Source organism: Heteronotia binoei, chromosome 21 (assembly GCF_032191835.1).
Source record: "Heteronotia binoei isolate CCM8104 ecotype False Entrance Well chromosome 21, APGP_CSIRO_Hbin_v1, whole genome shotgun sequence".
Classification (NCBI taxonomy): domain Eukaryota; kingdom Metazoa; phylum Chordata; class Lepidosauria; order Squamata; family Gekkonidae; genus Heteronotia; species Heteronotia binoei.
The window spans coordinates 7,204,658-7,232,503 of NC_083243.1; the positions used below are offsets into that span (position 1 = coordinate 7,204,658).

The following is a 27,846-nucleotide window of genomic DNA, read 5'->3' on the forward strand; positions in this document are numbered from 1 at the left end:
TTTTTATGGGGAGCAGAGTGTTCAAGCTGCAGTACTGCAGTCCTAAGCTCTGCTCATGACCTGAGTTCGATCCCCGGCGGAAGCTGGGATTTCAGGTAGCCGGCTCGAGGTTGACTCATCCTTCCGAGGTCGGTAAAATGTGTACCCAGCTTGCTGGGGGGAAAGTGTAGATAACTGGGGAAGGCAATGACAAACCACCCCGTAAAAAGTCTGCCGTGAGAACGTTGTGAAAGCAAGGTCACCCCAGAGTCGGAAACGACTGGTGCTTGCACAGGGGACCTTTCCTTTCCTTTTCCTAAGATTAAAAGAGCCCCGTGGCACAGAGTGGTAAAGCTGCAGTACTGCAGTCCGAACTCTCTGCTCACGACCTGAGTTCGATCCCCGGCGGAAGCTGGGTTTTCAGGTCACCGGCTCGAGATTGACTCAGCCTTCCGAGGTCAGTAAAATGTGTACCCAGCTTTCTGGGGGGAAAGCGTAGATGACTGGGGAAGGCAATGGCAAACCACCCCGTAAAAAGTCTGCCGTGAAAACGTTGTGAAAACAACATCACCCCAGAGTCAGAAACGACTGGTGCTTGCACAGGGGACCTTTCCTTTCCTTTTCCTAAGATTAAAAGAGCCCCGTGGCGCAGAGTGTTAAAGCTGCAGTCCGAACTTTCTGCTCACGACCTGAGTTCGATCCCCAGTGGAAGCTGGGTTTTCATGTCGCCAGCTCGAGGTTAACTCAGCCTTCCATCCTTCCGAGGTCGGTAATGTGTACCCAGCTTGCTGGGGGGGGGGGGGTGGAAGCGTAGAGGACTGGGGAAGGCAATGGCAAACCACCCTGTCAAAAGTCTTACGTGAAAACATTGTGAGAGCAACGTCACCCCAGAGTCGGAAACGACTGGTGCTTGCACAGGGGACCTTTCCTTTCCTATCAGTTTTTATGGGGATATTTGGTTCAATCTGGGCTTTTTTTATAGCAGGAACTCCTTTGCACCAAACACACAACACACACCCCCACCGACTCACGTTAATAAGCAGTATATTCCCTCTGAGAAGAAAGATCTGGCTTCTGGGAGCAGATGGTCAGAGGAGAGGGGCCGAGAGGAGATTGCAGGAGATTTCGGCAGCTCGGCTCACGTTCTTCCCCCAGCTTTGAGCTTGGTCATTGTGAACACGTCCAGCCATCTGTTCATTAGGCCAGTGTAGCCTCCTTCCCTCTCCAAATAATGCACCCTTGGAATCCCGTCTGCTGCCCAGGCAAGGGGCCGTCCCCCCCCCTCCCCGTAATAGGCGTGACCCCTATCCAGCTGCAGAACAATCGCCGTCCCTATCAAGAATACCTGTCGCGGTGCCCCCTTTTGTCTCAGCGACAATCTCCCGACTTGCCTTCTGGGGCTGCTGTTTCGAGGTGACTTGACCTCTGACCTCCTCGGGCTAAGAAAACTCTTGTCATCCATCGGGTATGGTAATGAGGAAGAATCCGCGTGTGTACACAAAGGGGTCCAGCCGGCAGAGGCCGTGGGGGGGGGGGAGTCGGCGGGCAGCATCCAGATACAATAGGAGGCCCTTAATCCCAGCGGTCCTGAGTGCTATAAAAGCGGTGTTACTGGGGCAGGAGCTGGGCCGCACCAGGACAGTTGGAATGAAAACGGAGGCTTCTCGTGCAATTGAGGGAGGTTTCCCCAAAATTACTCCGGGTGTCTTTTTAAATCTGTGGGTTTTATGTGGAAGCCAGCAAAGGGGAGAAGCGTTTTTTGCAGAAACCTTGTTTGTTTGCAGGATTTCATCCCCCTCCTATTAGTCTTCACCCTTTCGTTGTATCCTGCTAAGACGGGGCAGCGGGGGGGGGGGGGGAGGTCTGCTTTGAGAAGAGATCAAGGTGGGGGTGAGAGCTGGCCCTGACTATCGTTGTTCCCCCAAACGCAATTATCCAGTTATCGTAAAGAAATATTTCCTGAAACGATAAGCTGGATTGCCGTTGGCAGGGTTGGAATTCTAGCAGGAGCTCCTTTGCACCATCTCCTTTACCTTCCTGCCCCACAGCAGACATCACCCTGTGAGGTGAGTGGGGCTGAGAGAGCTCTCCCAGAAGCTGTCCTTTCAAGGACAACTTTGCGAGAGCTATGGCTGATCCAACCTCCACTCCGAATCTCAGAGTCTCTGAGCAGCTCACAATCTCCTTTACCTCCCACCCCCACCCCCAACAGATACCCTGTGAGATGGGAGAACCAGTTTGGTGTAGTGATTAAATGTATGGACTCTTATCTCGGAGAACCGGGTTTGATTCCCCACTCCTCCACTTGCACCTGCTGGAATGGCCTTGGGTCTGCCACAGCTCTGGCAGAGGTTGTCCTTGAAAGGGCAGCTGCTGTGAGAGCCCTCTCAGCCCCACCCACTTCACAGGGTGTCTGTTGTGGCAGGAGAAAATATGGGGGATTGTAAGCCACTCTGAGTCTTTGATTCAGAGAGAAGGGAGGGGTGTAAATCTGCAATTCTTCTTCTTCTTAGGACACAACCCTCTGATGTAGCTAATCCTCCAAGAGGTTACAAGAGCCAGTTTGGTGTAGTGGTTAAGTGCGCGGACTCTTATTTGGGAGAACCGGGTTTGGTTCCCCGCTCCTCCATTTGCAGCTGCTGGAATGGCCTTGGGTCAGCCATAACTCTCACAGGAGTTGTTCTTGAAAGGGCAGCCTCTGGGAGAGCTCTCTCAGCCCCAGCCACCTCACAGGGTGTCTGTTGGCGGGGAGGAAGGTAAAGGAGATTGTGAGCCGCTCTGAGACTCTGATATTCGGAGTGGAGGGCAGGTCAGCCATAGCTCTAGCAGGGTTGTCCTTGAAAGGGCAGCTTCTGGGAGAGCTCTCTCAGCCCCACCTACCTCACAGGGTGTCTGTTGTGTGTGTGGGGGGGGAGAGAAGGTAGAGAAGATTGTGAGCCGCTCTGAGACGCTGAGATTCGGCATGGAGAGCGGGATATAAATCCAATGTCGTCTTCTTCTACAGTCTCCTCCTCCTTCGACCCAGTTTAGCTTCCAAAATCTGGTGAGATCTGATGTATTGCCTATTCTGGCACGCAGCAGCCTTCATGTAGACGGCAGAGTGACCTCCAGCGTTCCCTCGAAGCCGAGTTAGCGTGAGCTGGCTCACACATTTTTAGCCTCCAGCTCACACATTTTTGTCTCCGCTCAGGAAGGAGGACCCCGGAGCACACTCACTGACGCAGTCGCTCACAACTTGAACCCCAAGAGCTCACGAAATAGAATTTTTGCTCCCGAGATTCTGCAGCTTAGAGGGAACGTTGCCGTTCCCACGGCTATGCTGTTAGGCGGGTGGCATTTTCGCTGCAACCGGAATGAACGATACTGAACTTTTATACTACAACGCGGGGCTCTTTGCGGAGTGCTCAGAGCCTCGAGCATCAAACCCAAACACAATTGTCTCTTTCGGCGCCCCTTTCGTTAACATCCAGTTCCGCTGCCTTGCAAATCAAAAGCGTGTTTTGCAGCTGAGCAGATAGGAATGATTCGGGAGACGGGTCTCCCAGAGGGGCGGGAGCGTCCTTTCATATTGATGATACGTTAGAACTGCTTCAGTGCCTTCTTGAAAGTAAGCCGGCTGTTATCGCTCGGCCCACTGGGTGGGGGGGATGGGAAGTTCTCGCTACTGCCGGATCATTTTTAAACTGTTCTCAGCTGAAAGGCAGATGTTTAGCCAGAGGTGATGTGAGTTTCCTTGTCCTCAAGCTTTCATCCCCCCCCCAACCCCGTCTCCTGGAGATTGGTTAGAGTTGGGGTTGCCAGCCTCCGGGTGTGGTCTGGAGATCTCCTGCTTTTACCACGGGTCTCCAGTGGGCAGAGATCACAGTCCGACACTCTGTGTCACACAGTGGCCAAAAAACCAGGTGCCATCAGTGGGGCCAGGACACTAGAAGCCCTCCACTGATGCCCCCCCCCCAAGCACCAAGAATACAGAGCATCACTGCCCCAGACACAAGAACATAAGAGAAGCCATGTTGGATCAGGCCAGTGGCCCATCCAGTCCAACACTCTGTGTCACATAAGAACATAAGAGAAGCCCTGCTGGATCAGGCCAGTGGTCCATCCAGTCCAACACTCAGTGTCACATAAGAACATAAGAGAAGCCATGTTGGATCAGGCCAGTGGCCCCTCCAGTCCAACACTCTGTGTCACATAAGAACATAAGAGAAGCCATGTTGGATCAGGCCAGTGGTCCATCCAGTCCAACACTCAGTGTCACACAGTGGCCAAAAAACCAGGCGCCATCAGGAGGTCCATCAATGGGGCCAGGACACTAGAAGCTCTCCCACTGCTGCCCACTCCCCAAGCACCAAGAATACAGAGCATCACTGCCCCAGACACAAGAACATAAGAGAAGCCATGTTGGATCAGGCCAGTGGTCCATCCAGTCCAACACTCTATGTCACGCAGTGGCTAAAATCCCCACGCTCTGGGAGAGCCCTCTCAGCCCCACCCACCTCACAGGGTGTCTGTTGCGGGGGTGGGGGGGAAGGTAAAGGAGATTGTGAGCCGCTCTAAGCGGAGGGTGAGATACAAATCGAATATCTTCTATCTTCATCTTATCAGCTTTTTAATGGTCTGGTCTAAGATAGTTTTTATGCTGCTTTGGTCCAGAGGATTAATACAGTCAACATCAGCTATGTTCGATTCTCCCCTACCCCCCACCCACCCCCAGTTCCTAAATGTTTCACTGTACAAACAAGAAAGCTCTCTACCTTTTGGGAAAAATGCTCAGGGTGCCAACAGGGTATCCAGACCCTTGCCAAAGATGCCTCAGGGTTGCCTCAACAGCCACCTCCATCCACTGCCAATCAGCTGGCAGACAAGGGAGGCCTAAGGGCAAGAGGGATTTCCATCACCTTGCTTGCAATGCAGGACGCTCTGGCATTTGGCCAAATCTCTATGGTTAAAAAGGCATCCACCATAGAGTTTTGCTCTAGTGCCAGAGTGGCCTGCGTTACCGGTGATGTAGTTGGGAATAAATGTGGCTTTATCTATCCATTTACTCCATTTTTATCCAACCTTTCTCCCGAATGGGGACTCAGAGTGGTTTATGTCATTCTCTTCTCCTCTATTGTATCCTCACAACACCCCTGTGAGGTAAGTTAGGCTGAGAGAGAGTGACTGGCCCGAGACCACCCAGCAAGCTTCCAGGGCAGAAGGAGGATTCGAAGCTGGGTCTCCCAGATCTTAATCCAAATGCAAATGCAGGAATATGTTATTTGTCACGGTTATACTAAAAGGGGATTCTGTCCTTATGAAATGCGGGAGGGGGGGTGGTGTTTAGGGTTGCCAAGTCCAATTCAAGAAATATCTGGAGACTTTGGGGGTGGAGCCAGGAGACATTGGGGGCGGAGCCAGGAACAAGGGTGTGACAAGCATAACTGAACTCCAAGGGAGTTCTGCTCATCACATTTAAAGGGACAGCACACCTTTTTAAATGTCTTTCTTCCATAGGAAATAATGAAGGATAGGGACACCTTCTTTTGGGGCTCATAGAACTGGACCCCCTGGTCCAATCGTTTTGAAACTTGGAGGGTATTTTGGGGAGAGGCACTAGATACTATACTGAAAATTTGGGGCCTCTACCTCAAAAAATAGCTCCCCCAGAGCCCCCGAAACCTCCAGATCAATTCCCCATTATACCCTATGAGAAATATTTCACATTGGGAATAATGATGACGTTTCCCTCTCCTCCACACACCCCCTTCTCGCAAATCTGATGTAGGGGATTGGCTCTCTACTCACCAGCCAGCTTCTTCACAGTAACAAAGACACAGACACAGAAAGTTGAAGCCTTTCACCACCTCCGGAGGTGCAAAGGCACATGGTCCTTTGGGGGCGGGGCAGAAAGCAGCTTATGAAAGCTCCAGCTGCTGTGATGGAACTGGGTGGGAAGGGGAGGGGCAAGGAGAAGCTGCTGCGATGGAGCTGGGTGGGAAGGGGAGGGGCAAGGAGAAGCTGCTGCGATGGAGCTGGGTGGGAAGGGGAGGGGCAAGGAGAAGCTGCTGCGATGGAGCTGGGTGGGAAGGGGAGGGGCAAGGAGAAGCTGCTGCGATGGAGCTGGGTGGGAAGGGGAGGGGCAAGGAGAAGCTGCTGCGATGGAGCTGGGTGGGAAGGGGAGGGGCAAGGAGAAGCTGCTGCGATGGAACTGGGTGGGAAGGGGAGGGGCAAGGAGAAGCTGCTGTGATCGGAGGTGAGAAGGGAAGGGAAGGGAGGAGGAGAACCCTCAGGGATCGGTGGGAAGGGGAGAGGAGCAGCTGCTGGGTTCTAGGCTGCGTGGGAAGGGCTGCCATTCCCCCCGCTTTCTGGATTTTTGCCAAGCGAGGGGAGGAGACTCCAAATCAGGATTTGGGAAGCCTTGGGGGGGGGGTTCCATGACCCCAGCTCTTCCTTGTTCCTCCCACACAAGGATAATCAGACTTTATTTAAGATTAGTATTGAAATACAGGGCCACTGGGTGAACTAGGTGATCGCCTAGAGCGCCAGACTTCTGGGGGCGCTGAATCGGGCGGTCCCCCATGCGGCTCAGTGACGTTATCAGCAACGCTCCCTCTAAGCTAGCGTCATAAAATGTTTTAGTTAATTGTTTTAATTCAGGCTTTTAAGGTTAGTTTAATGTTAATTTAATGTTTCTAGTATAACTGTTTTATTGTTGGTGCACCATTGGTCACCGTATTGTTAGCCGCCCTGAGCCTGCTTCGGCGGGGGAGGGCGGGGTACAAATAAAATTTATTATTATTATTATTATTATATTAAGCTGCGGAGTCTTGTGAGCAAAAATTCTACTCTGTGAGCTCTTGGCACGAAAGCCGGAGTCCAGTTGCACCTTTAAGACCAACAAAGTTTTATTCAGAACGTCAGCTTTCACGTGTTCCAAGCACACTTCATCAGGGACAGTGAGCCATGCTGGCTGGGGCTGATGGGAGTTGTAGGCAAAAAAAAAATCTGGAGAGCTACCGTCGGCCACCCCTGGCCTAGGGCTGTCCCTGCACACACACATGAACCACTTCCCATCTGGCACAGATGGAGATTAATTGACTGTCGGTTGTTTTTAAGCCACTTGTCCGCCAGCCCTTTGTTTTCCGAGCGGACCTTTCGTTCAGCAGCCCAGCGAAGAGAATGCCGTGGGTTTCGAAAGTGGGTTTCGGAAACTGCTTTTTTGAAAACGCGGATACAACAATTTTTGACAACGGGGTGACACAGGGACGGCTGGGCTCTTGGGAGAAATGAGGAAAGCGGAGCGATGTTAGAGCATTCCTGTCGCTGGCCGATCTTGCCATCGCCTTGGGCGGGGGGACCACGGGGTGTCTTGCGGCACTTTGAACCAAGCACATTTATTGTGGTGTAAACTTCGGTGGCCTAAAGCTTTCTTCCTTCGAGAGGCACCAAGCGGTCCTCCGGTCTGACTAGGCGGGGGCAGAGATATAAGAAGGAGAAACTGTATTTTTTATTATTTCGTTTGGCCACAGGAGTTTCTGCTGCAGCGTCGCCTTTAAGAGGCCACGAGATCGTTTTGTTGCGTGGGTTGTAGCAGACTGCGGAATTCCATCTGCAAAGGTGTTCTGCGAAGGGTTGACTTCATGAGGATTTTTTTTGTCTCTCTGTCTCTTGTCTCTTAGCCCTGGCAGTCCCAAGACAGCGAGGAGTATGAAGCAGAAGGTAAGAAGGGCTCACGTAAAGGTTTCTGGGGAGGCGGGAGGGCTTGAAGCCTTGAAAGAATGCAAGCTGAGGTTCAGCTTTGAAGCGGGAGAATTCGATATAACACATGATGAAGGCATGTTTCTCCTTTTCAGCTAAATTAGAGTCCAGGGGCATCTTACAGGCCGAGGAGATACTTACCCAAGGAAATCACGTTGATCTTTAAGGCGCTCCTGGACTCAAAATCTAGCCTCTCCTGCAGACCGGCACGGCCACCCTCTGAAGTGATCTTCCCCTTTTCCAAATGCTGAAATTGTTTATAAAAGAAATTGTTCACCAGTAGTGGCTGCACTCCATTTTGACACCTGCTGTAGATCAGGGCCGGCTCGTCCACTAGGCAAACTAGGCAGTTGCCTAAGGTGCCAGGAGGGGGTGCCGAATTGCACTCCTGCTGCCCAAGACAAACGCCTACATTTGCCTCTTCCCCCCCCTCCTTCCCCCCCTTCCAGCCCCCTCCCTTCCTTTCTGCCATGCTGCACTCTGCCCACCCACCCCCGTGTGATCAGAGGAGCACGCCGTGAGGCGGATCGGCCCTACCGGCTTCAAGGGGCCAGCATCTGAGTGTTCTTTGAAGATTGAGCTGGAGAAGGCTTCTCTCCCCCCTCACTTCTGGTCCTGGAAAGGAGGGGGGAGAAGCCTTCTCCCACGCTCTCTTCAAAGAACGCTCAGATGACAGCCACCTCGAAGCCGGTAGGGCCGATCCTCATTGTGGCGCGCTCCTTTGATTGGTTTGGGGGGGGAGAGGCATGACAGAGCGAGCACTGCAGAGGGAGGGCGGGAGGCGGCAGTGGGGAGTGGCGGGCAGGGAGTCTGTCTGGGGCACCGTGCACCCTAGGGCCGGCACTGCTGTAGATATTACACGGGTCAGGACTTCCAGCATTGCGGTTTTCTTTCTGCTTTTTCATCTTTCCCTATCTCCTCTTCCTTTTCCCCCCTTCTTTGTGTGCCTGTCTCTTCTGTCTCATCCCCACCACACATGCACACACACACACACACACACACCATGACTGTATTTTTATGGTGTGCTCTTGGGTTGTTGCAGAACTTTCATGGTTGCTCTGTGATTAGGAAGGGAATTGAAAACAAATCAGCCAGTACCATAATGCCCCTGTATAAATCGATGGTGCGGTCTCATTAGGAATACTGTGTGCAGTTCTGGTCGCCGCACCTCAAAAAGGATATAATAGCATTGGATAAAGTCCAGAAAAGGGCAACTAGAATGACTAAAGGGCCGGAACACTTTCCCTATGAAGAAAGGTTGAAACGCTTGGGACTCTTTAGCTTGGAGAAACGTCGACTGTGGGGTGACATGATAGAGGTTTACAAGATAATGCATGGGATGGAGAAAGTAGAGAAAGAAGTCCTTTTCTCCCTTTCTCACAATACAAGAACTCGTGGGCATTCAATGAAACTGCTGAGCAGTCGGGTTAAAATGGATAAAAGGAAGTCCTTCTTCACCCAAAGGGTGATTAACATGTGGAATTCACTGCCACAGGAGGTGGTAGCAGCTACAAGCATAGCCAGCTTCAAGAGGGGGTTAGATAAAAATATGGAGCAGAGATCCATCAGTGGCTATTAGCCACAGTGTGTATGTGTGTGTATATATATATATATATATAAAATTTTGGCCACTGTGTAACACAGAGCATTGGCCTGATCCAACATGGCTTCTCTTATGTTCTTATGATGTTTTATGGAGTGGTCTAGCCCAGTCTGAGATTGTTTTGTTGTCTCAGGTAGCTGTCCCAGGGGCCACCTTGGGATCCTTTGTGCCACCTAAATGGGCGCTGAGATGGTACGCTCTGGTCATGTGACACTCCCCGGTTTCTCCTTCGTTTCTGTCTTTTCCTTGAGATGGGGAGAGGTGGGTTTGCCTTGGGACCAAACCGTTATGGCAGAAAATTGACTTCCATATATATCGAGAATCTTGAGGAGAAATTGATTATCAATAAGAAATCAATAAAGGGGGATAGCTAGTGGAAAACTTCATAGCTAACTTCTAAGTATGCCAGGGGAACGGTTAATGTATTAAAGATTATTATCGGTCATGCCTAGCCAATCACCACTTATGCATATTAATAAGCACACCTGTACATACAAAAGGAATTTTAAAAAATATAATCAGGCATGAAAGCTAGTAAGCGAACTGAAATGTAAGCTAATTGAAATGTACCTAATTAAGAAGTAAGGCGCGTTCTTGAACAGGAGATACCATACGGAAATGAAAATATGAACTTCTTTGTCTAGGAGGTAGGACAGGTAAATTTTGTCCCTGCTAAGTAACGAATCAGAAAGAGACACCTGTTATTGCTTGCAGAGATTATCGGGAAGGCCCTCTTTAGACAGCTAGGAAACGAGGCTATATCTGATTAATGTTTTACCTGTAATGGATTCCTCCTCTGTGCGTCAAAGTTATAAAACTTGCTGGTATTTGCGTGATTATTTGGGGGGAAAGAACCATTAGGTCCTTCCTCCTTTATTCATAAATAAAGCAAACAATTTAAATCCAGCATTTGGTCACCTCGTGCCTAATTGGACTATGGATACAGGAACCCTTAATTAGATCTAACAAACTGGTTGCGGTCAGGAAAGCCAGGTTTTTTTTTATTACCATATCTGCCACGCCGACATATTGAATACAGGAAGCATACAGAGACCCAGCTTGGTGTACTGGTTAAGTGTGCGGACTCTTATCTGGGAGAACCAGGTCTGATTCCCCACTCCTTCACTTGCACCTACTGGAATGGCCTTGGGTCAGCCAGAGCTCTCTTATCTGGGAGAACCGGGTTTGATTCCCCACTCCTCCACTTGCACCTGCTGGAATGGCCTTGGGTCAGCCAGAGCTTTCTTATCTGGGAGAACCGGGTTTGATTCTCCACTCCTCCACTTGCACCTGCTGGAATGGCCTTGGGTCAGCCATAGCTCTCTTATCTGGGAGAACCGGGTTTGATTCCCCACTCCTCCACTTGCACCTGCTAGCATGGCCTTGGGTCAGCCATAGCTCTGGCAGAGGTTGTCCTTGAATAGGCAGCTGCTGTGAGAGTCCTCTCAGCCCCACCCACCTCACAGGGTGTCTGTTGTGGGGGGAGAAGATAAAGGAGATTGTAAGCCACTCTGATTCAAAGTGAAAGGCAGGGTATAAATCTGCAATTCTTCTTCTTCTACAGGGAAGATGGGTTAGATGCTCCACCCCCTTTTCCCTCCGTACTTCTTCTCCGTTCTCAGGCTTTAAATATTTTGGTCCCAATATCTCTCTGGTCCTAGGAGGGAGCAAGGTGGCAAGAACAAAACCTGGGTCCAGAAGGACCTTGGAAGACCAAGTCAAAGTTCGCCTTGTGCCCCCTGACCTGGATAGCCCGGACAAGACCGACCTCATCAGATATCAAAAGCTATAAAATACTGGACCTGGCAAGAACTTGGATGGGAGACCTCTAAGGAATACCAGGGCTGGGGGGCAGAGGCAGGCCAGATCAAGCACAGAGATGAGGTTCAATGTGGCCAAGTGTAAAGTTATGCACACTGGGGCCAAAAATCCGAACTATAAATACAAATACAATGTGTGTGTATGTGTGTGTATATATATATATATATGGATGGGCCATTGGCCTGATCTAACATGGCTTCTCTTATGTTCTTATGTTCTTAAATTGATGGGGTGTGAACTGGTAGAGACGTACCAAGAGAGAGATCTTGGGGTCGTGGTAGATAACTCACTGAAAATGTCAAGACAAGTGTGCGACTGCAATAAAAAAGGCCAACGCCATGCTGGGAATTATTAGGAAGGGAATTGAAAACAAATCAGCCAGTATCATAATGCCCCTGTATAAATAGATGGTGCGTCCTCATTTGGAGGACTGTGTACAATTCTGGTCACCACACCTCAAAAAGGATATTATAGCATTGGAAAAAGTCCAGAAAAGGGCAACTAGAATGATTAAAGGTTTGGAATACTTTCCCTATGAAGAAAGAAAATGCTTGGGGCTCTTTAGCTTGGAGAAACGTCAACTGCGGGGTAACATGATAAGAGGTTTACAAGATTATGCATGGGATGGAGAAGGTAGAGAAAGAAGTCCTTTTCTTCCTTTCTCGCAATATGAGAACTCATGGACGGTAGTTTCCCGGATCTCCTCTGGAACCCTTTTTAAAGATGGGGGTGACATTTGCTACCTTCCAATCCTTAGGAACGGAGGCAGATTTCAATGAAAGATTACATCTTTTTGTCAGAAGATCCACAAGTTCATCTTTGAGTTCTTTCAGAACTCTTGGATGTATGCCATCCGGACCTGGTGACTTATTAGTTTTTAATTCGTTTATCAGTTGTAGGACCTCCTCTCTTGTCACCTCAATCTGACTCAGGTCTTTCAACACCTCTTCCAATATAAGTGGTTCTGGAGCAGGCAAACACTTCCCATCTTCCACAGTGAAGACGGAGGCAAAAAATGCATTCAGCTTCTCAGCCATTTCCCTATCCTCCTTCAGTAATCCTTTGACCCCTTGGTCATCCAAGGCCCCATTGCCTCCCTGGCTGGTTTCCTGCTTCTAATATATTTGAAGAAATTTTTATTGTTGGTCTTTATGTTTTTTGCAATATGTTCCTCATAGTCCCTTTTTGCCTGCCTGATCACAGTCTTGCATTTGATTTGCCACATCCTGTGTTCCCTTTTATTAATCTCATTTGGACTAGCTTTCCACCGCTTAAAGGAGTCCTTCTTACCTTTTACATCTTCCATTACTATGTTTGTTAACCATGCTGGCCTCTTCTTATACTGGTTTATTTTTGCTGAGCAGTCGGGTTAGAACTGATAAAAGGAAGTCCTTCACCCAAAGGGTGATTAACATGTAGTATTCACTGCCACAGGAGGTGGTGGTGGCTACAAGCATAGCCAGCTTCAAGAGGGGAATGGATAAGCATATGGAGCAGAGGTCCATCAGTGGCTATTAGCCACAGCGTATTGTTGGAACTCTCCGTCTGGGGCAGTGATGCTCTGTATTCTGGTGCTTGGTGGGGCACAGTGGAAGGGCTTCTAGCCCCACTGGTGGACCTCTTGATGGCACTTGATTTTTTTTGTGGCCACTTTGTGACACAGAGTGGCCTAATCCAACATGGCTTCTCTTATGTTCTTAAGCAACTTCTCTGAACATTCTCCATGTCCCAACAGGGGTTCGCAGAAGTTGCCATGACTTCCAGGCATGCTTGTGTGCATGCGCACACCCACACCCAAACAGAAACACAAAAAGAAGATATTGGATTTATACCCCACCCTTCACTCCAAGTCTCAGAGTGGCTTACGATCTCTTTTACAGGGGTGGAATTCCAGCAGGAGCTCCTTTGCATATTAGGCCACACGCCCCTGATGTAGCCAATCCTCCAAGAGCTGACACGGCTCTTTTTGGTAAGCTCTTGGAGGATTGGCTACATCAGGGACGTGTGGCCTAATATGCAAAGGAGCTCCTGCTAGGATTCCACCCCTGCTCCTTTACCCTCCTCCTTCACAACCGACACCCTGTGAAGTGGGTGGGGCTGAGGGAGCTCTCCCAGAAGCTGCCCTTTCAAGGGCAACTCTTGGGAGAGCTATGGCTGACCCAAGGCCCTTCCAGCAGCTGCAAGTGGAGGCGTGGGGGAATCGAACCCGGTTCTCCCAGATCAGAGTCCACGCGCTTAACCACCGCACCAATCTGGCTCTCAAAAAAATAATACAAGAAATACCCCCCCCCCCCAAAAAAGCTCGCCTCATCCGAGACAAACAAGAAACAATTTGTATCTAATAAAGTGAGCTTTGTCTCACAAAACCTTATGCTGCAGTCCTCGATGTGGACTCCATTCAAGGCCAGTTCTAGACCGTCTGGCACCATAGGCAAGGCTAAGCCCCTCCTGCACTGATAACGTCACCGAGCCACAGGGCGGTGCCCAATTTTGCAACCCAGAAGAACAGCGCCCTAGGCAATCATCTAGTTTTCCAAGTGGCAGGGCGAGCCCTGACTCCATTAACACCTTTCAGTCACATAATGGAGATTAGGGTTGCCAAGTCCAATTTAAGACATATCTGGGGACTTTGGGGGTGGAGCCAGGAGACATTAGGGGTGGAGCCAAGATCAAGGGTGTGACAAGCATAATTGAACTCCAAAGGGAGTTCTGGCCATCACATTTAAAGGGACGGCACACCTTTTCAATGCCTTCCTTCCATAGGAAATAATGAAGGATAGGGGCACCTTCTTTTGGGGCTCATAGAATTGGACCCCCTGGTCCAATCTCTTTGAAACTTGGGGGGTATTTTGGAGAGAGGCACTAGATGCTATACTGAAAATTTGGTGCCTCTACCCCAAAAAACAGCCCCCCCCTCGAGCCCCAGATACCCGCAGATCAATTCTCCATGATTTTCTATGGGGATAAATCTCCATAGGGAATAACAGAGTTCCCAGCAGACATTTCCCTCCCCTCCCCCCGCTTTCTGACGACCCTGAAGCAGGGGGGAGGGCCTCCAAACCGGGGGATCCTCTGCCCCCACCTGGGGATTGGCAACCCTAATACATGCTCTGAGCTGGATGTAGGGTTGCCAAGTCCAATTCAAGAAATATCTGGGGACTTTGGGGGTGGAGCCAGGAAACATTAGGGGTGGAGCCAAGATCAAGACTGTGACAAGCATCATTGAACTCCAAAGGGAGTTCTGGCCATCACATTTAAAGGGACGGCACACCTTTTCAATGCCTTCCTTCCATAGGAAATAATGAAGGGTAGGGGCACCTTCTTTGGGAGCTCATAGAATTGGACCCCCTGGTCCAATCTTTTTGGAACTTGGGGGGTATTTTCGGTAAAGGCACTAGGTGCCTGTGCTCCAAAAAACAGGGGGCCCCCCAGAGCCCCAGATACCTGCAGATCAATTCTCCATGATTTTCTATGGGAATAAATCTCCATAGGGAATCATAGAATTCCCAGCAGACCCCTCCCCTCCCCCCAGCTTTCTGACGACCCTAAAGCGGGGGGAGGGCCTCCAAACCGGGGAATCCCCTGCTCCCACCTGGGGATTGACAACCCTAACGGAGATCCTTGTATTGTGGTAGCAGCAAGTGCCAAAGCAGCGTTTGCAGGGGGGGAACCGACACAGCCAGTTAGAAGCGGTGCTGCACAAAAGCCCCACCCGAGCCCGCTCACTTTCTAAAAATGCTTAGTGGGCACTGGGAAAGGCCTCACAATGCCCATGGGCCCCAAACTGGGACTTTTGCGCCACGTGCTGTATGGTCACGCTTAGCTCTGCTCCTTTTTTTTCGAAGTTTATTTTTATTTTTAATTTTATTTATCAAATTTATATCCCGCCCTCCCCCGGCAGGCTCTGGGTGGCTGGCAACAGTTTAAAAACATTTGCAATTTCCAAACGTATTCAAATTAAATTTAAAAAAAAAAAAACATTTCCATACATATTAAAAATCCAAGATGGCAAACTTCTGATTTCCGTTATATTAATTCAGTGAGATTGTCGAGGTTGAAGGGAACAGCCACCTCCCCCTAACCGTTAAAGGCGAGTTCGAATAGTTCGGTCTTACCTGATGTTTTGGGGGAGGGCATTCCACAAAGTGGGGGCTGTTACCGAGAACTCTCTAGCTTTAGCGCTGGTCAATCGAGCTTCTTTCAGTCCAGGGATCTTAATAGGGCTGCCAAGTTCAATTCAAGAAATATCTGGGGACTTTCGGGGTGGAGCCAGGAGACTTTGGGGGCAGAGCCAGGAGACATTGGGGCGGAGCCAGTAACAAGGGTGTGACAAGCATAATTGAACTCCAAAGGGAGTTCTGGCCATCGCATTTAAAGGGACAGTACACCTTTTTAAATGTCTTCCTTCCATAGGAAATAATGAAGGATAGGGGCGCCTTCTTTTGGGGCTCATAGAATTGGACCCCCTGGTCCGATCATTTTGAAACTTGGGGGGTACTTTGGGGAGAGGCACTAGATACTATACTGAAAATTTGGTGCCTCTACCTCAAAAAACAGCTCCCCCAGAACCCCCAAAACCTCCAGATCAATTCCCCATTATACCCTATGAGAATCGATCTCCACATGGGGAATAATGAAGTGCTCAGCAGATGTTTCCCTCCCCCCCCCACTTTCTGGTGACTCTGAAGCGAGGGATTGGCCTCTCTACTTACGAGTTGCTGCCAACTTCTTCAAAGTAACACAGACACCCCATCCCAAGAGGAAGCCTTTCCAATCGGAGACTGAAGCCTCCGGAGGTGGAAAGGCACATGGTCCTCTGGGGGCGGGGCTTCCCCTGCCGGCCAGCTGACTAGGGGCGGGAAGCAGCCTGGGAAAGCGGAAGAACCCCCACTGGGACCTGGGGATTGACAAGCCTAGATCTTAAGATTTTGAGACCCTGAACGTAGTGCTCTCTGGGGTACGTATGGGGAGAGGCGGTCCCGAAGGTAGAGGTCCCAGACCAAGTTCTCATTTGAAGAGCCAGTTTGGTGTAGTAGTGAAGTGTGCAGACTCTTATCTGGGAGAACCAGGTTTCCTTCCCCATTCCTCCGCTTGCAGAAGAAGAAGATGATGAAGATATTGGATTTATATCCCGCCCTCCACTCCGAAGAGTCTCAGAGCGGCTCACAATCTCCTTTACCTTCCTCCCTCAAAGCAGACACCCTGTTAGGTGGGTGGGGCTGAGAGAGCTCTCCCAGAAGCTGTCCTTTCAAGGACAACCTCTGCCAGAGCTATGGCTGACCCAAGGCCATTCCAGCAGCTGCAAGTGGGGAATCAAACCTGGTTCTCCCAGATAAGAGTCCGCACACTTAACCACAACACCAAACTGGTTCTCACCTGCTGGAATGGCCTTGGGTCAGCCGTAGTTCTCATATCAGAGCTCTCTCCGCTCCACACACTTCACAGGGTGTCTGTCGTTGGGGAGGAAGGTAAAAGGAGATTGTGAGTCGCTCTGAAGCTCTGAGATTCAGAGGGAAGGGTGGGATACAAATCCAATGTCACCTTCTTCTACTTCTTCTTCTTCCTTGTGAACTATGCGCTCAATGCGTTGTGTTTCCGCCTCCCTTGCTTTACTTTGCAGGCCAGCTGAGATTCTGGAATCCTGACGACTTGAACGCGTCTCCCAACATCTCCCCGTCTCAGGACTGGATAGAAGAGAAGCTACGCGAGGTGTGTGAGAATCTGGATATCCCCAGAGACGGCCACCTGAACAGAGAGAAGCTGGTCTCCATTTGTGGACAATATGGACTGCAGAATATTGACACGCAGGTACCAATGGACAACCCCACCCTTCCCCTGGAGCTTGGCTGGATAGCGTGACTATTGCTGTCATATTGAAGTTGGCCTTTGGCTGGGGATTTTCTCTAGCGGCAGCTGCACAGTGATGTGGCGGAAGAGACCCTTTGCACACTGCCCTTGTTCCGATGTTACTCTGCGCCCGGCTTCTGTTTCTCTCTGGAGCAAGCTAGCAATTTTGCACCAGCTGCCGCGCGCCGCCATTTTGCATTGGGGCAACCCACAATTTGCTGTGCAGCAAAGTAAACCTATTTTTTTTCTCTCAGAACTCTCTCAGCCCCACCGACCTCACAGGGTGTCTGTTCCTGGGGAGAGGAAGGGGAAAAGATTGTAAGCCGCTTTCAGACTCTTTTGGGGAAGAAGAAGGAGAGGAGGAGACTGGATCTATGCCCCGCCCTTCACTACCCAAAGGAGTCTCAGAACAGCTTACAATCTCCTTTCCCTTCTCCCCACAACAGACACCCTGGTGGGGCTGAGAGAGCTCTGACAGAAACTGCTCTTGAGCAGAACAGCTCTGAGAGAGTTCTGAGTGACCCAAGGTCACTTCAGCAGTTGCGTGTGGAGGAGTGGGGGTCTCAAATCCTGTTCTCACAGATAAGAGTCTGCACACTTCACCACCACACCAAACTGGTAAAAACAAGGCATAAAACCCAAGTCTTCTTCAAGTATGAGGCCTCCAGTGTTCCCTCTAAGCTGAGTTAGCGTGAGCTAGCTCGCGGATTTTTAGCCTCCAGCTCACAGATTTTTGTCTTAGCGCAGGAAAAATGGCCCCAGAGCGCAATAATTTATGCAGGAGCTCCCAACTTTTAATGCCAGTAGCTCCCAACTTTAATACCAGTAGCTCACAAAGTATAATTTTCGCTAACAAGACTCTGAGCTTTTTCACACAGCCTAAGTATTCCGGTATAGCAGCTGGCCAGTTACTGAACAGTAACGGGTTTCTGCTGGCATTTCAGACAGACCCGATTCAGTAACTGGCTGCTACCGGAATACTCTCACCTTTTCACACACTCCCGCGGCTGTCCCGGTAGTGAGGCGTGCCTGAGTCGTCACAAACAAAGAGCAGCTTCTTCCACTTTTCAACCCCTCCTCCCGGGTTGAAATCGCTATGGGGTGCTGTGTGAAATGTCCAGTATCTAACCCGGGAGCAGTTTTTGCGCCGTTTTTCGCCCGCCGGCGCGCGCGATCTCCGGCTTTTTTTTTTTTTTTTGGAACGTCAGTTTAGATCGATATAGCGATATATCGCTATATCGACCTGTCAAAACAGCACCACCATAGGGATGGCTAGGCTCCGTTGAGATCCCTATGGTGGTGCTGTTTTGATAGGTCGATATAGCGATATATCGCTATATCGATCTAAACTGACGTTCCCAAGAAAAAAAGCCGGAGATCGCGCGCGCCGGTGGGCGAAAAACGGCGTGAAACCGGCTGGCGCTGGTGGAAGCGAGATAAGAGCGGAACAGTGTGAAATGGCTCGCTTCAATCACGCTTCAATCACGGAACCCTACCAGGGAAAAAAACATGTGTATGAAAACTCCCATCGCTGTCTCGGATTACTGCAAGCGGCACAATACCGACTCCCTTCCAGTTTCCACCGGTAAGTGTGAAAAGGCCCTCTGTATCTTAGAGGGAACGTTGGAGACCTCTAGGGCAGGTAAGGGAACACCCTAAGCCATGAGTGGGTTTTGGGCAGACTCCCCCATATTGTCCTGAGTACCAAGAGAATCTGAAGCTCTCTTGCCCTTTTCCTGCACGAAAGCCATATTTTCTGTTGCTGCGTCACAGCCAAAATTCTCGTTGCAGAACTTTCATCCTATAAAAGGTAAAGACAGTCCCCTGTGCAAGCACCAGTTGTTTTTTCAACTCTGGGGTGACGCTGCTTTCACAACGTTTTCAGAACAGACTTTTACGGGGTGGTTTGCCCTTGCCTTCCCCAGTCCTCTACGCTTTCCCCCCAGCAAGCTGGGGACTCATTTGACCGACCTCAGAAGGATGGAAGGCTGAGTCAACCTCGAGCCGGCTACCTGAACCGGCTTCTGCTGGGGATCGAACTCAGGTCGTGAGCAGAGCTTAGGACTGCAGTACTGCAGCTTTACCACTCTGCGCCACGGGGCTCTTTTTATCATCTCATGGTACTCTACAAATATCGTGTTACTTTCCTGTTGGGATCTCCCTGAGGTGTGCTTTTGCCGTTTCTCAGGGGCTGGAAGAGGTGTTCCGCAACCTTGAACACGATGGGATGATGAGCATCGAAGACTTTTTCTATGGCTTGTTTAAAATCGGGAAGCCCCTCCCGCCGTCAGCCTCCACCCCATACAGGCAGCTCAAGCGGCACCTCTCTGTGCAGGTAAGAATCTCCAGTCGCCTTTTGCACCTTGCACAGTTTCATCAAAGCAGCACTGAACGTTCCGTGATTTCTGTATTCAGACGGAACGGAATGCAGTCAGCCCAGCCGAACAGATTGCCCCCCAAAAAAGAAAAATAGTGTTGCTCAAATTCATAAGGCTGTATGGCTGGTGCTGTTTCTGTTTCTTGGAGACTCCTGCTTACGTTCTTAATTTAATTTGCCCACGCTGCCAGTCTGGTTGGCTACGGCAACTCAGGTGATTTTGTTTGAGTGAGAGGGCCATCACGTCAGAGTTTGGACTACTGTGTGACACAGTGTTGGACTGGATGGGCCACTGGCCTGATCCAACATGGCTTCCCTTATGTCTTATGTGACACAGAGTGTTGGACTGGATGGGCCATTGGTCTGATCCAACATGGCTTCTCTTATGTTCTTATGTGACACAGAGTATGGACTGGAGGGGCCATTGGCCTCATCCAACATGGCTTCTCTTATGTTCTTATGTGACACAGTGTTGGACTGGATGGGCCACTGGCCTGATCCAACATGGCTTCTCTTATGCTCTTATGTGACACGAAGTGTTGGACTGGATGGGCCATTGGCCTCATCCAACATGGTTTCTCTTATGTTCTTATGTGACACGAAGTGTTGGACTGGATGGGCCGTTGGCCTGATCCAACATGGTTTCTCTTATGTGACACAGTGTTGGACTGGATGGGCCACTGGCCTGATCCAACATGGCTTCTCTTATGTTCTTATGTGACACGAAGTGTTGGACTGGATGGGCCATTGGCCTGATCCAACATGGCTTCTCTTATGTTCTTATGTGACACGAAGTGTTGGACTGGATGGGCCGTTGGCCTGAACCAACATGGCTTCTCTTATGTGACACAGTGTTGGACTGGATGGGCCACTGGCCTGATCCAACATGGCTTCTCTTATGTTCTTATGTGACATTGAAGTGTTGGACTGGATGGGCCATTGGCCTGATCCAACATGGCTTCTCTTATGTTCTTATGTGACACGAAGTGTTGGACTGGATGGGCCGTTGGCCTGATCCAACATGGCTTCTCTTATGTGACACAGTGTTGGACTGGATGGGCCACTGGCCTGATCCAACATGGCTTCTCTTTTGAGGGGATTAGATAAACCGAGGTCCATCAGTGGCTATTATCCACAAGGTAAAGAAGAAACACTCTGTCTGGGGCAGTGATGCTTTGTATCTTTGGTGCTTGGGGGGCAACAGTGGGAGGCTTCTGGAGTTCTGGTCCTGCTGGTGGACCTCCTGATGGCTCCTGGGTTTCGGCCTCCTTGTGGCACGGTGTTGGACTGGATGGGCCATTGGCCTGATCCAACATAGTTTCTCTGATGTTCTTATGTCTGGGGCAGTGATGATCTGTCTTCTTGGTGCCGGGAGGGGGGGCAACAGTGGAAGGGCTTCTGGAGTTCTCGCCCCGCTGGTGGATCTCCTGGGTTTTGACCACTGTGTGACACAGAGTGTTGGACTGGATGGGCCACTGGCCTGATCCAACAGGGCTTCTCTTGTGTTCTTATGTGACACAGAGTGTTGGACTGGATGGGCCACTGGCCTGATACAACATGGCTTCTCTTATGTTCTTACGTGACACAGAGTGTTGGCCTGATCCACATGGCTTCTCTTGTGTTCTTATGTGACACAGAGTGTTGGACTGGATGGGCCATTGCCTGATCCAACAGGGCTTCTCTTATGTTCTTACGTGACACAGAGTGTTGGCCTGATCCACATGGCTTCTCTTAGGTTCTTATGTGACACAGTGTTGGACTGGATGGGCCACTGGCCTGATCTAACATGGCTTCTCTTATGTTCTTATGTGACACAGAGTGTTGGATTGGAGGGGCCATTTGCTTGATCCAACATGGCTTCTCTTATGTTCTTATGTGACACAGAGTGTTGGACTGGATGGGCCATGGGCCCATGATCCATCATGGCTTCTCTTATATTCTTATGGTCAGCGTCCACAAGAAGATAACAGAGACTGCCACAGCAAATGTGTGGCACGGGCACGAGATGGGTCAAGAATGCTGAGGTTAAGCGAAGTCTAGGATCTTGTGAGCAAAGAGGGAGGGGAAAGGAACTGAACAGCTGCATAATTTCAGAGGGCAGCCACACTAGCCTGTGGGAGAACAGCTAGATGTGATCCGACAACAGGAGCTTCAGCTCTCAAAATGAACTGGCTTGCAGGCCCTGTCAGGTGCCAAGGGCCAGGCAAGGCCGAGTCAGACAGGTCTTCCTACTCCAAGCCCTGCGCATTGGCAGCTATATATCTAACTAATGCGTTCTGCGGTCAGTTTGCAAAAAAGCGTTATGCATTTCCATGAGTCCTTCCCATGGCATAACATGAACACAAGACCGTCAAACCCAGCGTCCTGTGGGTTGGGTCTTCCTGACGAGGGGATGAGGACCATCCATTAGCATTGCTTCCAGATTTTGGCAAAGAAACAGGATGTGAAAGACTTCCTCACAATCTGATCTCCTCCCCCTGCCCCTCCCCCCACAGTCCTTTGACGAGAGCGGAAGACGCAACACAACAACGTCGGCAATGACCACGACAATCAGCTTTCGGGTCTTCTCCAGCCTGGACGACGGGACGGGATGCGCTGAGGTAGACCGAATCCTCGACGTGTGGCACCAAGAGGACTCGAGAACAGCCACGAGATCTTGAAGGTACAAACCCCTCAAAAATTAGTGAATTTTAACCAGGGTCCCTGATGTGTGTTGGGAGTCTTACATCGTCAGGCGCCTGACGTCACTTAAGTTTCCAATTCTACTGGGAAAACATGCACAACTTTCGTTTTCCACAGTCCATTGAACATATGAAGCTGCCTTATTGAATCAGATCCTCAGTCCATCTAAGTCAGTATTGTCTATTCAGACTGGCAACGGCTCTCCAGGGTCTCTAGCTGAGGTTTTTCACACCTATTTGCCTGGACCTTTTTTAGTTGGAGATGCCGGGGATTGAACCTGGGACCTTCTGCTCACCAAGGAGATAATAATAATAATAAGTTTTATTTATATCCCGCCCTCCCTGCCGAAGCAGGCTCATGGCGGCTAACAAGATGCTCTTCCACTGAGCTACCATCCCTCCCCTAATGGAGCTGCCTTATACTGAATCAGACCCTGGGTCCATCAAAGTCAGTCTTGTCTACTCAGACTGGCAGCGGCTCTCCAGGGTCTCTAGCTGAGGTTTTTCACGCCTACTTGCCTGGACCCTTTTTAGTTGGAGATGCCTGGGGATTGAACCTGGGACCTTCTGCTTACCAAACAGATGCTCTACCACTGAGCTACCGTCCCTCCCCTAATGGAGCTGCCTTATACTGAATCAGACCCTGGGTCCATCAAAGTCAGTATTGACTACTAGACTGGCAACGGCTCTCCAGGGTCTCTAGCTGAGGTTTTTCACGCCTATTTGCCTGGACCTTTTTTAGTTGGAAATGCCGGGGATTGAACCTGGGACCTTCTGCTCACCAAGGAGATGCTCTTCCACTGAGCTACCGTCCTTCCCCTAATGGAGCTGCCTTATACTGAATCAGACCGTGGGTCCATCAAAGTCAGTATTGTCTTCTCAGACTGGCAGCGGCTCTCCAGGGTCTCAAGCTGAGGTTTTTCACACCTACTTGCCTGGACCCTTTTTAGTTGGAGATGCCGGGGATTGAACCTGGGACCTTCTGCTTACCAAGCAGGATGCTCTACCACTGAGCTACCGTCCCTCCCCAAACTGAAGAGACTTGAGGCCATTTGTTAAGATAAACAGGTGCGAAGGTTGGTATCATAATTCTGCTCTTTCTGAGATAATGCAATATTTTATTTAATGTTTTATTTGATAACCAATTAAGATAGTTGCGGTGACATACTGGGGGCGGGGGGCAGTGTGAAAGGGTCCTCGAAGCCAGAGTGTCCTGCCGCCTCCAGCAGAACCTCCTCCCTTTTATTTTTAAATCCAGATGGGCCACCGTCTTGGTCCAAAGCAACAGGACAAAGTTAAGAGTCCAGTTACACCTTTAAGACCCACAAAGTTTTATTTAAGGTATGAGTTTTCGTGCGCATGCAAAGTTTTATGAAAGGCATGATCATTCTTCATCGTGTCTGAAGAACTGCACGCACCCTCGAGCACATACTGTGAATAAAACTTGGCTGGTCTTACAAGTGCTGGACTCTTAACTCTGTTCTCTTATTTTTAAGGTGCAGTTCTGGCTGCGGCTCCACTTAGAGGCGCAGGGAAGTCTGAGCAGAGCGCCACGTTCTAGGATGGGTTAAGCTTCCGTCTTCTCCGATACTCAAGCAAACTCCCTTAATAGATTGCGCTGATAGTTGCAATGGTATTTGTCAGCCTACAGGTCGTATTCTCCAGTAGCCTAGCCTTTCTCTCTCCCTTTCTTGCACCCAGCTCAGCCAGATCTTGCAGAGCAGTAGAGCCAACACGGCTCCCCACCTGAGCCTGTTATTAGTATTCATTTATTTCGTGTGAACAGTCTTATTGTACCCTGACTGGCTAGCCCCTGATCTTGTCAGATCTCAGAAATCAAACAGGGCTGACGCGAAGGCAGGCAATGGCGAGCACCTTTGAATGTCTCTTGCGTTGAACACCCTACAGATAAACAGGGTCGTTTTGTAGAAAAACAGGCGGTGGAGCTCATTCAGGGATTGTTATGCAGCTGCACCTGCTCTTCAATAGACAAAGTTGAAAGGAGGAGATGGAACCCTCAGAAAGGTTCAGGAGCTGTGTCTCCCGTGAGCGCCCTCTTGAATTTGAGGCCTGCAGGTAGTCCAGTTTGAGAAATATCTGGGGACTTTGGGGGGTGGAGCCAGGAGCAAGGTTGTGACAAGCATAATTGAACTCCAAAGGGAGTTCTGGCCATCGCATTGAAAGGGAACGCACACCTTTTTAAATGCCTTCCTTCCATTGCAAATAATGAAGGATAAGGACGCCTTCTTTGGGGGCTCATAGAATTGGAACCCCTGGTCCAGTCGTTTTGAAACTTGGAGGGTATTTGGTGAGAGGCTCTAGATGTTATGCTGAAAATTTGGTGCTTCTACCTCAAAAAACACCCTCCCCCCGAGCCCCAGATACCCGCGGCTCAATTATCCATTATATCCTATAGGAATCGGTCTCCATAAGGAACAACGGAGTACCCAGCAGACATTTCCCTCCCCCTCCACATACTTTCTAATGATCCTGAAGCGGGGGAGGACCTCCAAACTGGGGGATCCTCTGCCCCACCTGGGGATTAGCAAACACTAGAAATAAAGCACGGCGTTGTTATGTTGCAAATAAATGCTTAAGCAATTTCTTTCGTAACGATGCAATTATATAATCCTCATCACAAACCAAAATTCATTAAATGGCCATAGAAAAATCAAAAAGTTATTTCACACCACTCTTGTAAGGTAGTACCTGCAAAATCAGAATGTTATTTCACATCACTCTTGTAAGGTAGTACCTTCAAATCAGAATGTTATTTCACGCCACTCTTGTAAGGTAGTACTTTCAAATCAGAATGTTATTTCACATCACTCTTGTAGAGTAGTACCTTCAAAATCAGAATGTTATTTCACACCACTCTTGTAAGGTAGTACTTTCAAAATCAGAATGTTATTTTCACACCACTCTTGTCAAGGTAGTACCTTCAAAATCAGAATGTTATTTCACATCACTCTGTAATGTAGTACTTTCAAAATCAGAATGTTATTTCACACCGCTCTTGTAAGGTAGTACTTTCAAAATCAGAATGTTATTTCACACACTCTTGTAAGGTAGTACTTTCAAATCAGAATGTTATTTCACACCGCTCTTGTAAGGTAGTACTTTCAAAATCAGAATGTTATTTCACACCACTCTTGTAAGGTAGTACTTTCAAATCAGAATGTTATTTCACACCACTCTTGTAAGGTAGTACTTTCAAAATCAGAATGTTATTTCACATCACTCTTGTAAGGTAGTACTTTCAAAATCAGAATGTTATTTCATACCACTCTTGTAATGTAGTACTTTCAAAATCAAAATGTTATTTCACACCACTCTTGTAAGGTACTCTCTGCTTGAAAGACGTAGACAGTACCGCAGTACCACAGCTTTGCTTGAAAGATGTAGACAGTACCACCCTTGTATATGATTCCTGCTTATGGGTAGCAGACCGAAGTCTGTCAGGTGCGGCGGCTACACAGGTCCTAGGTTCAGTTCTGTGTTTTGTTCACCTTCCACTTGCCGCTTTCTTTTAGCTTTGGAACTTTAACATAAATAAAATAATCATTTACCGTACAAATCATAACAAAGCATGACAAATATTTCTCTGATACAAACCAATCAATGCTTCCCCCGTGCTAAACGCAATTGCTCACACATTACAATACAAAGTTACTTTGCAGCTTGCACGAATGGTTCTCAGACACAACGATTCTCAAGCAGCAGACATAGTTCCATACAGCTGTATCCAATTACACTTAAACTGATACGCACACACATATTTTTATGCCATTTTTAAACAAATCCAGACAAATCCATTGAGGCATTCAGATCCCAGGGGGGCATGGTCTGGAATTTATGAATAAAAAAGGCTTCCTTTTGCAGTAGGATTTTGGAAACATTCTCTATATCGTATTGATGCCCTTTATAAGCATACACCACTGCACACTGTATCTCATCACTTGAGTGTCCAAATTCAGCACAGTGCTGGACGATGGGAGCGTCTAATATTCCCTGACGTATGCGACTCTTATGAGCCCTGAGCCCGCTTTGGTGGGGTAGGGCGGGATATAAATCAAATCAAATGAAATCATATTCCAAAAACGTGCTCTCAGATTGTGCATACTTGAACCAACATAATGCCTGGAACATGGGCACCTTAAAATATTAAATTATTCTTGAGGTCGTGCAAGTGCTTCGATGAGTCTCTCTCTCTCTCGGCTTGGCTTCGCGAACGAAGATTTAAGAAGGGGTGCAGTAGTCCATGTCTGCTGCAGGCTCGCTGGTGGCTGACAAGACCAATGCGGGACAGGCAGGTCCGGCCACAGTGGCTGCAGGGAAAAGTCTGATTTAGGGTTGGTACTGTAGCAGTGCGATTCTTCCTCAATCTCCTTTTGTCCTCAAGACCAGCTATGCGTGCGTTCTCAAAGGAAGAGATAGCCTGGTGGATGGTGTGCCTCCATGCTTTGCGATCTGAGGCTAGGTCAGGCCACTGGTGAGGTTGATGCGACAGGTGCCAAGGGATTTCTTCAAGGAGTCCTTGTACCTCTTCTTTGGTGCCCCTCTATTTCGATGGCCGGTGGAGAGTTCGCCATACAGGGCAATCTTGGGAAGGCGGTGGTTTTCCATCCTAGAAATATGCCCTGCCCAGCGCAGCTGCGTCTTCAACAGCAGTGCCTCGATGCTGGTAACCTCCGCCCGCTTGAGGACTTCAGTGTTGGTCACAAAGTCACTCCAGTGGATGTTGAGGATGGTGCGAAGGCAGCGCTGATGAAAGCGCTCAAGGAGTCGCAGGTGATGACGGTATAAAACCCACGATTCGAGCCGTAGATGAGGGTTGTCATCACAACCGCTTTGTAAACATTGAAGTCAATCTCCAAGTAAAGTCATTTATAGTAAATTCCTTAATCTCGATAGTATTTTCACAGATTGACCAATTTCTGCATTTAAAATGGCCCCTCAGTCTGTCCTGCATAGGAGGAACCTTTACACACATGTCTGATCTTATTAATATGTCCCTCAGTGTTCTGCATTTCTTCCAGCCAAACCATGGGAAAAGAAGCACACCCAGGAAACTCATCTATCATGCACCATCTATCATGCACCAGTGCCTTCTCAGAATGTTAATAATCTGTTTTGATCTGGCTGAATATCAGAAGGCACAAGCCAGTCTTTGGTCTGATCTCTGTTGCGATCCCGTCTTGTCCTGCAATAACTCGCGTCTGTCTTTAAACTTAGCTCTTAATAAAGCATTCTGCAAAACATCTTCAGGATACGCTACGTTGTTGTAAATGTCTATAAAGGTTACCACTGGACTTCAAAAAAATCAGATTCTTTTGTGCAGTTACGTTTGATTCTTACAAACTGCCCCGAGGGTAAATTATATTTAATGCGAGGAGGATGAAAGGATTCAAATTGCAATAGAGAATTTTTTATCAGTGGGTTTTGTATATAGTCTAATGCCAAGCCTGTCATGCTCATTCCAGTTTGGTGTAGTGGTTAAGTGTGCGGACTCTTATCTGGGAGAACCGGGTTTGATTCCCCACTCCTCCACTTGCACCTGCTGGAATGGCCTTGGGTCAGCCATAGCTCTGGCAGAGGTTGTCCTTGAAAGGGCAGCTGCTGGGAGAGCCCTCTCCAGCCCCACCCACCTCACAGGGTGTCTGTTGTGGGGAGGAAGGTAAAGGAGATTGTGAGCCGCTCTGAGACTCTTCGGAGTGGAGGGCGGGATATAAATCCAATATCTTCTTATCTTCTTCTTCTCATTCCTGTATACAATGGTGTCTAGAAATTTAATTTTT

General features: G+C 49.1%; 1 protein-coding gene across 1 annotated transcript in view; it reads left to right on the forward strand.

The window, feature by feature from the left end:
* NIN (ninein) overlaps window positions 1–27,846 on the forward strand; it is a 133,999-nt gene that overhangs the window by 30,886 nt on the left and 75,267 nt on the right. Inside the window, 5 exon segments of the mRNA XM_060261416.1 lie at window positions 7,641–7,680; window positions 16,764–16,951; window positions 19,179–19,325; window positions 21,863–21,995; window positions 21,998–22,029. Of these exon segments, the coding sequence (XP_060117399.1) occupies window positions 7,641–7,680; window positions 16,764–16,951; window positions 19,179–19,325; window positions 21,863–21,995; window positions 21,998–22,029 (540 nt within the window).